The 12,599-nt window shown below is 41.9% G+C and overlaps 1 protein-coding gene across 4 annotated transcripts in view; it reads left to right on the top strand.

Moving 5' to 3' along the window:
* KCNJ6 (potassium inwardly rectifying channel subfamily J member 6) overlaps positions 1–12,599 on the top strand; it is a 135,050-nt gene that overhangs the window by 91,953 nt on the left and 30,498 nt on the right. For all 4 annotated transcript variants that reach the window (XR_013231941.1, XM_077342687.1, XM_077342685.1 and 1 more), the window contains exon 2: positions 11,464–12,384. Coding sequence is in view for 3 of the 4 variants with exons in the window: in XM_077342687.1 (XP_077198802.1) it covers positions 11,487–12,384 (898 nt within the window). In the remaining variant the exon portion in view is untranslated. The remainder of the gene's footprint in view (positions 1–11,463; positions 12,385–12,599) is intronic.

Here is a 12,599-nt window from a genome sequence, read left to right as displayed (position 1 = left end):
TGATCTACCTGGCCTCATCTGTAGAACGGGCAGAATAGCTCCATTTTGCAGGCCCTGCAGAATGCTGGAAGCTCCCGCTGGGCCCGCAGCTCCTCCGGGAGCTCATTCCATCAGGTTGGGGCCAGGTGCACTTCCCTGGGGCCAGGAATGATCAAAAGATTCACACCCACAAAGTGTAAAGCCCTGCGGGGGGCACAGAGCAACAGGCGGTCCCTCAAATATACGGGGCCCAGACCGTGTATGACCTTAAAGGTCAAAACCAAACCTTTAACCAGATCTGGAACAGGACTGGTAATTTAATGCAGCTGCCTCAGCACTGGCTAGATATGGGCCTTCCAAGGTGTTCCAGTAAGGATCCTAACAGCTGCATTTTGGACCAGCTGTAATTTCCGGGTCAAGCCCAGAAGCAGGCCTGCATAGAGTGAGTCATTACTGCTGCCCTTCCCCCCCTAGGGTTAAGCTGCATGATTTCTGTGGCACTGCTTAATTTGTAACATCCCAATCCACCCCTGCTCTCTAAAGTCACTCCACAAATGGCTGGATTCATTTAAGAATACATCCAAAGTAGTTATTTTTTCCTGATCATAAACTACTACTACTGTCCCCAGAGCAGATGGCACCATGTGCAAAGCATGATGTTTTATGTATTGTTCTTTGTTCCTATGTAAACTGCCCTGAGCCTCCGGGGAGGGCGGTATATAAACATAATAAATGATCTGCCTCCTATTGTTTCTCTTTGGCCCTAATTGTGAGTAGAGGTATAGCTGAGGGCTCTTCCAATATAACACAGAAGAAAAATAGCACATCAGAGAGAAGGCTAGACTTGGTTTCTTCTTCCTGATAGCTCACATTTTATACTACAGAAATATGCGATCTTGACAAAATCCCAGAACAGCATTCCCCAAAAAGGCCATTCCTAGAGAGTAATGTAATGTCTTTTTTCAGGATTGTAGATGCATACTTAGTACTCAATTTGTAGACTAATTCTACAGATATAGATTTTTCCTTAGTACTCAGGCAAGCAAAGGGAAACAACTGGAATAAAAACATTTTGAGCTGAATATGTGAAATGGTTTCTATTGTCTGTAATTGCCTGTAAAAGACGCAGGATTCTTCATTTACATCCTCTCACTTTGGGACAGGGAACTAATCATCCAGTACATACATTTTTTTCTACATTTTGTTTTATCCCAACCAAAGTATAGAGATTTTTTTTAAAGAAAACTCGTCTCTTGCATCTAGAATTCATAAGGCTGCAAGATCTTTGAATTATTTGTGTTCCTGCTGAGTTGTGCTGGATAATTTTAAGACATATAGGCTAAGAAAGTGGGAAAATCATGCATCAATATAAAATGAGGATTATTCTAAAGCCTATCTATTCGCCAAGTTTGGAAAAGGTTAAATCACTCCTGGGAAAGTAGGCTATTTTTTTTAAGATAAGGGTTGTCTTAATTTCTTTTCAATTTTTTTGCAGGAGTTTGGCACCACTTGTTGTCCTGGACTGTTTCTAGGCTTAAGTATATTTATTATGTTTTTATTAGTATTAATCAAACAGGACCTACCTGTCCTCTAGTAAGCTAAAGATGACATATATGAGGGGGCTAACCTCTTTATCCTCCCCCCAAACCCCAACTCTGTGAGGGAGCCTAGACTGAGACATAGTAGTTGGCCTAAACATAGCTCAAGATGTTTCATAGTTAAGTAGGAATTTGACCTCTTATGGTCCATGATGAAAACTTATACTCTCATGACTATATCAGAAGGATATGGAAATACATCTACTGGTATGCTCCCTGTAATGGAAATGATAATGGACGTAATGTCCGTTTGTCCTGCCCCCACCCATGACAGACAGGCAGGGGAATGAGGGAGTGCACTATAGGTATCAAAGGAGACAGCCACAGGATGGGCAGCTGAAGCAGCGACAGCCGAGGACCGAGCAGGGTAGAAGATGGGCGGCAGAGATGGCAGCTGGCCTGGACTAGCGCTGAGCCCTGCTCGCTGTGCTGCTGCTGCTGCCGCCGCCCCCAACTGCCTCACCCATTTATCCTCTCCTTGTGCCTGGCCTCTGCCTAAGGGGTCACTGCTATAGAGGAATCACATGTACTGAAGTTAATATTAGTAGACCCCTACAAATGTAAATTTATGTGACCAGTTTGGGATTGAATTACACACTCAAGATATTATAGGGACTTAGTTATGTTCAACAATCAAAAAACATTAGAGGATTTGGTTATTACAATATTGAGATTTAGAATTCACTGATGAAGAAATCAAAAACGGACATATACCTGGGAATCTGTTTTGAAATTGTTTTGAATATTGTGAATTTGGTTTGAACATTAAATCACTTCGCCATCACCAGCTTGAGACTTTTTTCTTCTACTGTATCACGGCTGACGGGTCTTCACTTGTTGCATGAGAGTGGTGCCAGGCAGTGGTGCTGGGCAGTGGCAGCGTGAGCAGAGCTCAGTGGCAGCCCTGCGTAGCCACCGCTGTGCCCCTTTGTTTTCCAGCTGTCTCAGCCTCCTCCATAGCCGAGGGCCCCAGTTTCCTCCTGGCTTCCTGTCAGGAACAAGGGGCCAGGGGCAGTGTTGGGCACAGAAGATGGGCAGTGGCGGCAGGAGCAGGCTTCACCCATGATGTGGAATGTGTTTTCACATAATGGGTGAGAATCCACTTGTCACTAGATTTTTTTTGTTTTCATATTAGGGACAAACCAACTGTGAAAGAGAACCATGTCACATCTAACTCAGGTGTGAGATGTCATATTTTTAAATAGCGGTAAGTATGGACAGATTATCAGCTACATTGTAAAATGGTAGAATCCAAGGAAGTGTGTGCGCTGTAGCTTTTCTAATTATACAGACTGGCTGTTGCATTACTATATTATGTATCCGCAACAATACATTGATGCAGGAAGTTGTTGTTTTTTTCATTCTGAGTTTCTATTACTTTATATCCAAATACCAAAGTAAATACAAAACAGCATCTCAGGCATCATCATTGTATTTGGAACCTTGCGAAGAACAGTATATTTTCATGGCATCTGTGGACTGGCAAATTATACCTTCACAACACACTCTCTTGTCCATGTACATAGAAATGAAGCAAACTCATATACATATGCAGTATGCATTAGCAGTCTCTGTGCATGATGAGGTAACAGATACCATTCGCATTAAACATGTTCTGTTGGACGGTATGGACTCCCCAGAGGCAGCTTCCAACACTGGATACAAAGAAAGTGCAGTGCATGTCTCCTTTCCCCACATATCCGGAGAGACGAGAAAAATTCAAATTGACGATGGCATCAGAAGAAAGAATTTATTTCCCCTAGATTCTTCAAAACAAGCTCCTAGGTAGATTACTTGCTTTCGAAATTCTTTATCAGTGACTCTGCATTTACATTGTTTTTTCTTTGAATTCCAAGTTCAAAAACCCAATAGTATGAGTCTACAAATATCTAGTACACAATTGTATTATCACCAATATTACTCAGGAAACTAGTGGCCACCACCTTCAAACTGGTCCACCTACAAATTAGGCAGCAGCCACTGGTTCCTCAAGTTACATTGTAATAACACAATTGTTTGGAAGTCAAAGAAAAAACAATGTAAATACAGAGTCACCAATGAAGAATTTCGAAAGCAAGCCATCTACCTAGGAGCTTGCTTTGAAGTATCTAGGAGGAATAAATTCTTTCTTTTGATGCCATTGTCAGCTTGAAATTTTCTCATCTCTGGTTTCACAGCTGATAGGTCTTCCACTGTTCCCTTCATATCCAGCTGAGACCAATGAAGGTTCCCTTATGCACTTGAGAATGAAATGCATTAAAAGCTGCTGACTTTTTCCTCAACTGGAGGCAAATGCTGATGCTGAATCGCAAGCCAATTGTTGCTAGAAAAAAAAACATTCCATGACTAGATTGAGAGAGTTTTCTTTCTTGTGGTTTGCTTCCAGTTCTGTTTAGTCTTGCTATTTTTCTCCTGCCAAAACTCCACACCTTCCACAGCTGCATGATCAGCAGACCTTCATCAGATATAGATTTTCTGGCATGGGGATACATTAAAGCCATGGTTCTCAGAGTGTGGGTTCCTATTCTCCAATAGGTGACTTATAAAGCTGAGGAGGAGGAAGGGGGGGGGAAGGATGTTTCTAGGATACTTGTTGGCAATTTTGGTGCCCCTGCAGAAGGGGAAAATGGTCACTAAATATAGCCTATTACTCGGTGACTAAATAAGTTTATATGCCATGCTTAAAAGGTAAAGGTAAAGGTATCCCCTGTGCAAGCACCAGGTCATATCTGACCCTTGAGGTGACGCCCTCTAGCGTTTTCATGGCAGACTCAATACAGGGTGGTTTGCCAGTGCCTTCCCCAGTCATTACCGTTTACCCCCCAGCAAGCTGGGTACTCATTTTACCGACCTCGGAAGGATGGAAGGCTGAGTCAACCTTGAGCTGGCTGCTGGAATTGAACTCCCAGCCTCATGGGCAGAGCTTCAAACAGCATGTTGGCTGCATTACCACTCTGCGCCACAAGAGGCTCTTATGTCATGCTTAGCATTTATAAATATATCAAATACGAAACATGAACAATGACATATAAACTTATTTAGCGATAACCATATAATATTCCAATTTGAAGATGGAAAGGGAGAAGTACCATGGGATTACTTTGAAAGTTCTCCTGAAAAGTACAATAATTTCATAGATTAGGCTTACTTTTTAAAATGTGCAGATAAGGTTGTACAGATAAGGACTTACCTGAGGCCACCATTGCAGACATGGTGAGCAAGGCCAGAAAGAGAATGAGTGCTCGCTCAGCTGCCAGAAGCCCATCGAGGGCGCAGTTGGCCAGGGCCCCAGGTGCAACTGGCCAGCCCTTACACTGATGAGGGGATGGGGAAGAAGGGGCCAGGTAGCCCCCTCATATTTAAGAGGCTGCACATGTTTCAAGCCCTCCTCTTCCTGCCTACTTTTTAAACTTTACAGATAATGATAATATGTTCCAGCCACTTAAGGAGGGGGCAAGAAGAAGCAGAAAAGCAAAGGTTGGGAGAATCTATTAACCCATTATTCACCCTCTGTTTCTCTTCTCTTTCAAATGAGATGCTGGTAGGATAGATATTTCATTTGTCCTATCTCAGAAAGAATATTATTAAAACTGTAGAAGGTCCCAGGAAAGGGTAGCTCAACTTTCCAAGTAGAGGTAAAAGCATTTGAGTTTTTTTAAAAAATCAGACAAGAACTGAGTGGGTTGGGGGTAGTAGTGCCTTTGAGATTCATGAATGAAGTGAAGATTCTAGTATTAGTACTTGAGATAATCTTAAAAAGCTAACGGGTAAGAGGTTCAAGGTAACCAAATGTTTTTTTTCATACAGTGCATAATTAATTTACAGAAATGGCTACAGCCATGTGATAAAGCTACTGAATACTGTAGCCCAGATGGCAAATTGGAACTCCCATGTTCAGGGTCAGAAGGTTTTTGATTACAATTGCTAGATGCCAATAAGTACAAATGCCCTATACCATGGCTGGCTATTTGTGAGCTTCCCATAAGTTATCTAGGTGGCTTCTATGGAGTAGGCATACTAACCTCCAGGCTAGGACTGGAATTCTCTTAACATCTCACCCATGGCAAGGAATTTGGGAGTGATCCTAGATGCCTCCCTTACGATGGAGGCACAGGTTACAGGGGTAGTATGCATGGCATTTTGCCACTTTTGCCAAGTGAGGCTTCTGGCACCCTGCCACTGGACTGCCTGGCCACAGCGATCCATGGGACGGTCACCTCTAGGCTGGACTTCTGTAACTCACTCTACACTGGCATACTCTTGTCTTTGACCCGGAAACTCCAGCTGGTGCAGACTGCAGCAGTTAGGGTCCTCACTGATTCATCTTGGAGGACCCATATCCAGCCAGTACTGAGGCAGCTGTACTGGTTACCAGTTCTGGCCCGGATCAAGTTCAAGGTCTTTGTTTTGAACTTTAATGCCATTTGTAGCTTGGGCCCAGCCTATCTGAGGGACTGTTTGTCTGCTTATGCCCCCCACAGGGCATTTTGCTCTGCAGGTACTAATCCGTTGGTGATCCCTGGCCCCAAAGAGATATGCCTGGCCTTGACCTGGACCAGGTCCTTTTCAGTCTTGGCCCGACCTCTTGAAATGATCTCCCAGAAGAGCTGAGGGCCCTGATAAATTTGGCAAAGTTCTGTGGGACCTGTAAAACACAGCTCTTCTGCCTGGTATATAGTTGAGGCCTGGTCCATAAGATCAATGCCCCCCCCCCCCCTCAGGCTTCACTATTAGATCTAGCATACCCCTTGTTAGAGGACTGCGGGAGATAGAAGGGATCGTCTTGGGAAATGCTGTTTTAGGATGGGGTTTTTATGGGGACTTTTATTCTTTGTAACCCACTTTTAGTTCAAGGATGAAGGTGGAATATAAATGTATTTATTATTAAATACATTGTAACTGATCCCCATACAATAGGGATCAGAAATGGCAGTTTGAAGGGAGAACTGTATGTCATCATATACTTCCTGAGCTCCTTCCTTGAATTCCAACTTCCTCAGTTTCCACCCCCTAAATCTCCAACAATTTTCCCAAGTTGCACTTGGAAACTGCCTCAGTCTTTGTGACGGATGACCTGTATTGTTAGAGGGGCAATGTGAGCCTGTTGATTCTCCTCAGTCTTTGAGCGGCTTTTGATATGGTCAACTATGGTATCTTGCTGGAGTGGCTTTGAGGACTGGGACTATAGTGGTTCCTGTCCTATCTCCGAGGTAAGCTCCAGAAAGTAGCTATGGGTGACTTTTACTCAATCCCCTGGTAGCTTTCATGTGGAGCTCCCTGGAGGTCAGTTCTGTCTCCTATGCTCTTTAACATCTATATGAAACTGCTGAGAGAGGTTATCAGGACCTGGTTATTTGAAGGAGTGCCTTTTCCCATACAGATCTTCCTGAGAACTAAGAGGAGAGAGTTTCCTTGCAGTCTGCAACTCACAGACCATTACCATATAGAAGGCGTTGTGCTGCACTGGTGCCTGGTTTTTGGTCCAGAGCAAGTTATCTCGAATCTTTCCACAACCACACATGGTAGCATTTGGCCTGCTGTTACCAGTTTGCCCTGGATTTTTGCTATTGCATGAGGTAGCCGGTGGACAGGAAGTGGAAACTTCCCACTGTTTGTTTACATCATCAATCATTGTGACATAGCAAGAAGTCCCCAATCACCTTCCAGCACCATTTGAGCGCCACACCCTCCAAGTCTGAAATGCTTTTAAAAAAATATTACCAGGATTGCCATGTAATGTAAAACTTTTACAACACACAAGATGGTTAAAAAATGGGCTGTTTTATCATGCCACCCCCAACCCCACCCCCACCCCCCCACACACACACACACACACAAACAAACACAAATGCAGGCTGTCCCAGATCTCATGAAAACCAAACATGGGTGGTTGCTATTTTGTTACCTCGGAATTGTGTTGTAATGTGATCTGAATCCAGTAGCACCTTTAAGACCAACAAAGATTTAATCAATGATTAAATCGTTGTTGGTATTAAAGGTGCTACTGGACTCTGATTTTATTGTGCTACTTCAGACCAACACGGCTACTCATTTGAATCTATCCTTATGTGATCTGATTTGCTTCTTTTTGTTGTTGTTTTTTTAAGGGTAGATAATCGAAGTAACGCTTGGGGGGTAAAGGGTAGGAGCAATGCCACAACTGAAGATGGCCTGGATTTTCTGCAGATACATGGCCTAGGCCTGACATGTACCCCATTGAAGCCCAGGGCAAAATAGGGAATGCGGATTTCTCTACATTCCCTTGCCACAGGGCAACTAAGAGCCCGAGTCCCATCAAGCCATGGTGTCCCACTGCCATGGACCAATCCCAACATCATCAGGAAGCGGAAACTTGGCCCAATCTGAAATAAGTGGCGAGGCAGGCCAAGTTTGTCATGTGGAAACAGTTTAAGAGTTGCATATGGCAGTGACATGAGGGAGGGCCTTTTCTGTAGTGGCCTCCAGAATTTGAAACAGCCTCCTTCTGGTGATTTGCCAGCCACCTACATTATATGCTAACTATAAGTAACTATAGGTATACCTCACATTTCCCTTGATAAAGCCAACTGCAAAACATCAGGAAGTTATACTTTGGAGGTATAATCTGTGTCCAATGCAAGAAAGGAAGGTACAGTTTTGTTGTGAATTAACCTTTATAAAAGATAATTGTTTTGGATGTGAAACATAACTAAAATTGTGTTGAGATAAATAAGAAATAATGTGCATAGTATTTGAAACTCATTAGAATCCCTTAACTAGAAGAAATATTAACTCAGATTAACTGATGATGGCAAAAGATTCATTTGGAAGAATGCCTTGGAAAGGTTGGCCCATTTTATCATTTGAAGAGGAAAGACAGATATTCACATGAGCTGACAGAGGATCATTTATCCAATATGAAGAAATGTTGGTTTGGGAGGCACTGAGATCAGAACTAAGAATGTTGTTAATTCCCCTGTAGCAGAGAGCTGAGGAATAAGAAGGAAAGGTGTTATATCAGCAAAAGACTGTGGTTGCTAAATGTGCTGAGAGAGAGAGAGAACGCACAGCCTTTTAAAGTTAACGGCAAAAGTGGGTTTCTTGTTCTTATTCATACCCTCATCAAAACTTCATGGATCTTAGAAACTCTGCTAAACACTAGGGGAATGGGGAAATATGTCCAGGTGGAAGAATTTTTTTATTTTGTTTGAGAGCACCAAGAAAGGGTACAGGTATGCTGAAATTATTTGTTTGTTTAGAGAAGCATTTCTACCTTGCTTTTCTCTTCAAAAGGCACCCAAAGAGACTTTCAGAAAATTCCAAATTGCCAACTGTTTAAGCAAAGAAGAAGAAAAATAAGAAAACACAAACATACCTAAGATAGTCCTGGTCCACTGAACTCCCTGCTGCAGGCAGCCAGCCAACCACTAACAGCAAAGGGCCTTTAGTTTTTGCCCTGTAGCTTGTTCCTTTGGTACTACCCAGGTTAAGTATCTGCAAGGAGAAGAGAGCATGCTCAGCCCAGATAGAATTCAGCTGCTGCTAGCTTGCAGCCACATGCCAACGGGATCTTCCATGCTTCCCCACTCTGCCAGGAATGCCTCTGGCCCTGCCCAGGCTTCAGTACCTGCAACCAGAACATTCTTTAAAAACTGGGGGAGCTGATTTGAGTAAAGAATGGAGACTACAGTGGGCTAAATGGAAACTGCTTATTCTGATCATTTTTAAGAGGGGAAAGCATTTATGGGTGATGAGAAATTGAGGGCAAGTGGTTGAAGAGTTTGATCAGAAGAGATAACTGCTTTGCATGAATTACCTTGTATATTCTTAATTTTGATACCCCACCAATCTTCTTTTCCAGAATGAACTGTGGGCTAGCTAAAAGTCATCTGAGGATTTATCCTTCATTTGATGGAATGATGTTCTGAGTCTGGCTATCATGAATGAGCCAATCACTGTGATTTTCCCTGACAAACTTGATGTGAAGAGAATTAACAAGAAAGCTTGAACTATCTTTGATGGCTCTAGCCTTCAGAATGCAAAGCCCTTCAGTGTTTCAGGGAGGGGGGGGAGAGAGAGGATTAGAAGGAGCTTTTGCAGAGTTCAATTTGGGCACAGGCAGAATAAGAATACTGTGAGTAGGCTGAAGGTGTACAACCATTGAAATAATCTGATACTGGCTTAGTGGTTGCTCACCATGTGCTCTGATTTACTAGTGAATAACCATTACAACATTTGACATCAGTATGCTTTCTCATCAAAGGAAAGTAAATGCTGTATTGCTGGCCCCTCAACTTCTCAACAGTCAAGGAACTCAAGATGTTTTTACTAGATAAATCATCAATGTTTATCTGGAGTGAAATCTGATGGAGGGAAATTATGTAACTGAGGTACAATCCAGAATTACGCTGCAACTCTGGAACTAGCATAAAGGCTGTGTACTAAAATAATCACTGATCAAAAGCTGGCAAAATCATGTCCCTACTTTAGTTAATACAACCAACTAAACTGCAACACATTTTAGTATTTTAACACCTGAAAACTTTCCAACTGAGCCACCATTCTTGTGCCTCCCTATCAAGTTTCAGGTCACCAGGCACCAGGAGTGGCAGAAAGAGGACAGTGAATCTCAGCAGATACATGCTTGTCAGGAGCTTTATCCAACTAGAGCAGTTAGCAGATACTGTGCAAATTAGGATTGTCGCAATTTACATTTCTGTCATTCACAATGGCTTTAGGAGGACTTTCTTAATTCTGCATATGCACAAGCCAAGTTTTCTGGAGCTACGTTTGCTATGCAATCTCTTTCATTGTAACTACTGACAAACAAGGCCAGGCTGGCGGGGACTAGCAGCCAAGGCTCAGGCTCCCCCCTACCCTGTGATAGGCATTACTCCTGATCTGAACTGATTAGAGACAAATGCTTTGCTTGTACTTGCTGCAAGATTGGCCCACAAGACTAGAAACAGGAGAGAGAAAGAGGTTTTGCTTGGTCACACATAGGCAGAGAAGTCCAAGCTATATATCTACCCAGTGATAGTCAATGGCACATGAATGCATAGGCCCAAATGAGATGTTACAGTTCAATAATTTTAAAAGGATGGGATCTCTCCATGTTGGAAATTGTGTTACGGATATACAGATCCATCTCTGTCATGTTGATAAACATTGAAGCTGGTTCCAAAACCTAAAGCATTGTGTTCATTACATTAATTAACTATCAAATCGAAACATTAGTTTATATTGAAAGTCGTATTAATTACTGCTAATATACAGTTTTAGTATATAGATTTATTCCACTTACAAGGCTCAGAGGGAATGTTAATTTAAAATGAAATGCTATTTTTAATTAGAAATTCTAATGAGTAGAATCAAAAATGGCTTTGACATCCTCTCTCTGGTTTTCTTAGAGTCATCAGTCCCTTTTTGCTCATTCATGCAGTGGTTATATTCAGCAGGCTCATAAGTAATAGCACTCATTTGTAAAAGAAAAACGAGACAACATTGATATATTTGAAAATATTCTATATAGTGCAAGTGTTAATGTAGCCAAGATGAATTTATTCTATCGATAAGCAAATTTACATGCATGAAAGGACCTAAAAAGTTTGATGTTCAATTCAATCAGATTTTTCTCATTCAATGCCCTTTCTTAGTTTAGCTACCATCCCAGATGGCTTTTGTCTGTGTAGGTCCCATGATATATTATAGCCTTTTTGATAGTTGTAGGGGAGTTCATCACTAGTGGAAAAGCTCATTGGATCCAATTGTTTGTTATTAATGCATGAACTTGATTGAGAATGACATTTATTGTTCCGTGCTGTTGACAGCAGCTATTAAAGGTGGTGCTTTAATCAATCTTCTGCAAGCATGTCCATATTTATGCTATTGTTTTCTTTAATATCAGCTCATGTGCTGGAGGGAGACTCAATGGAGCAGGATGTGGAGAGCCCTGTTACAATTCATCCACCAAAGTTGCCCAAACAAGCCAGAGAAGATCTGCCAAAGCAGTTAAGTAAAGAATATACCAAGAGAAAAATCCAGAGGTATGTGAGGAAAGATGGAAAATGCAATGTCCACCATGGAAACGTAAGAGAGACTTATCGTTATCTGACTGATATCTTCACTACTTTGGTGGACCTCAAGTGGAGATTCAACCTTTTGATTTTTGTCATGGTTTATACTGTGACCTGGCTGTTCTTTGGATTCATCTGGTGGCTAATTGCTTACATCCGAGGAGATATGGAACATATAGGGGATTTGAAATGGACCCCATGTGTCAGTAACCTTAATGGATTTGTTTCAGCCTTTTTATTCTCCATAGAGACAGAAACCACCATAGGATATGGTTACCGGGTCATCACAGACAAGTGTCCTGAAGGAATTATTCTGCTTCTAGTACAGTCTGTCTTAGGATCTATTGTTAATGCCTTTATGGTTGGCTGCATGTTTGTGAAAATATCCCAGCCCAAGAAGAGGGCAGAAACTCTGGTATTTTCTACTAATGCTGTCATTTCAATGCGTGATGGAAAGCTGTGTCTGATGTTCCGAGTTGGAGACCTCAGGAATTCACACATTGTGGAGGCATCAATACGAGCCAAGTTGATCAAGTCTAAACAGACAAAGGAGGGGGAATTTATACCACTTAACCAGACAGATATCAATGTAGGTTATTACACAGGGGATGATCGTCTTTTTTTGGTTTCACCACTGATTATCAGCCATGAAATAAACCAACAGAGTCCTTTCTGGGAGATTTCTAAAGCCCAGCTGCCTAAAGAGGAATTAGAAATAGTAGTAATCCTAGAAGGAATGGTGGAGGCAACAGGTAATTTTCTCATTTTTACTTTTTCTATAATCTAAACGTTTTATTTTTAAAAAGAGATTGTTATTATAGAAGCAAAATTTAATGAGTACAAATATAGTTCAAGTATGAAGTACTAAACCAGAAGGGCCTCAAATTTTGTCTCAGTAGCTCCCACCAAATCCAGAACTTCCAAACATAAGATGCAGAAGGTTAATCTTAGGATATCCATTGTGATT

Source organism: Paroedura picta, chromosome 6, assembly GCF_049243985.1.
Source record: "Paroedura picta isolate Pp20150507F chromosome 6, Ppicta_v3.0, whole genome shotgun sequence".
NCBI classification, from domain to species: domain Eukaryota; kingdom Metazoa; phylum Chordata; class Lepidosauria; order Squamata; family Gekkonidae; genus Paroedura; species Paroedura picta.
The sequence above is the reverse complement of the archived record's forward strand: the minus strand, read 5'-3'. Positions and strand labels throughout refer to the sequence as shown.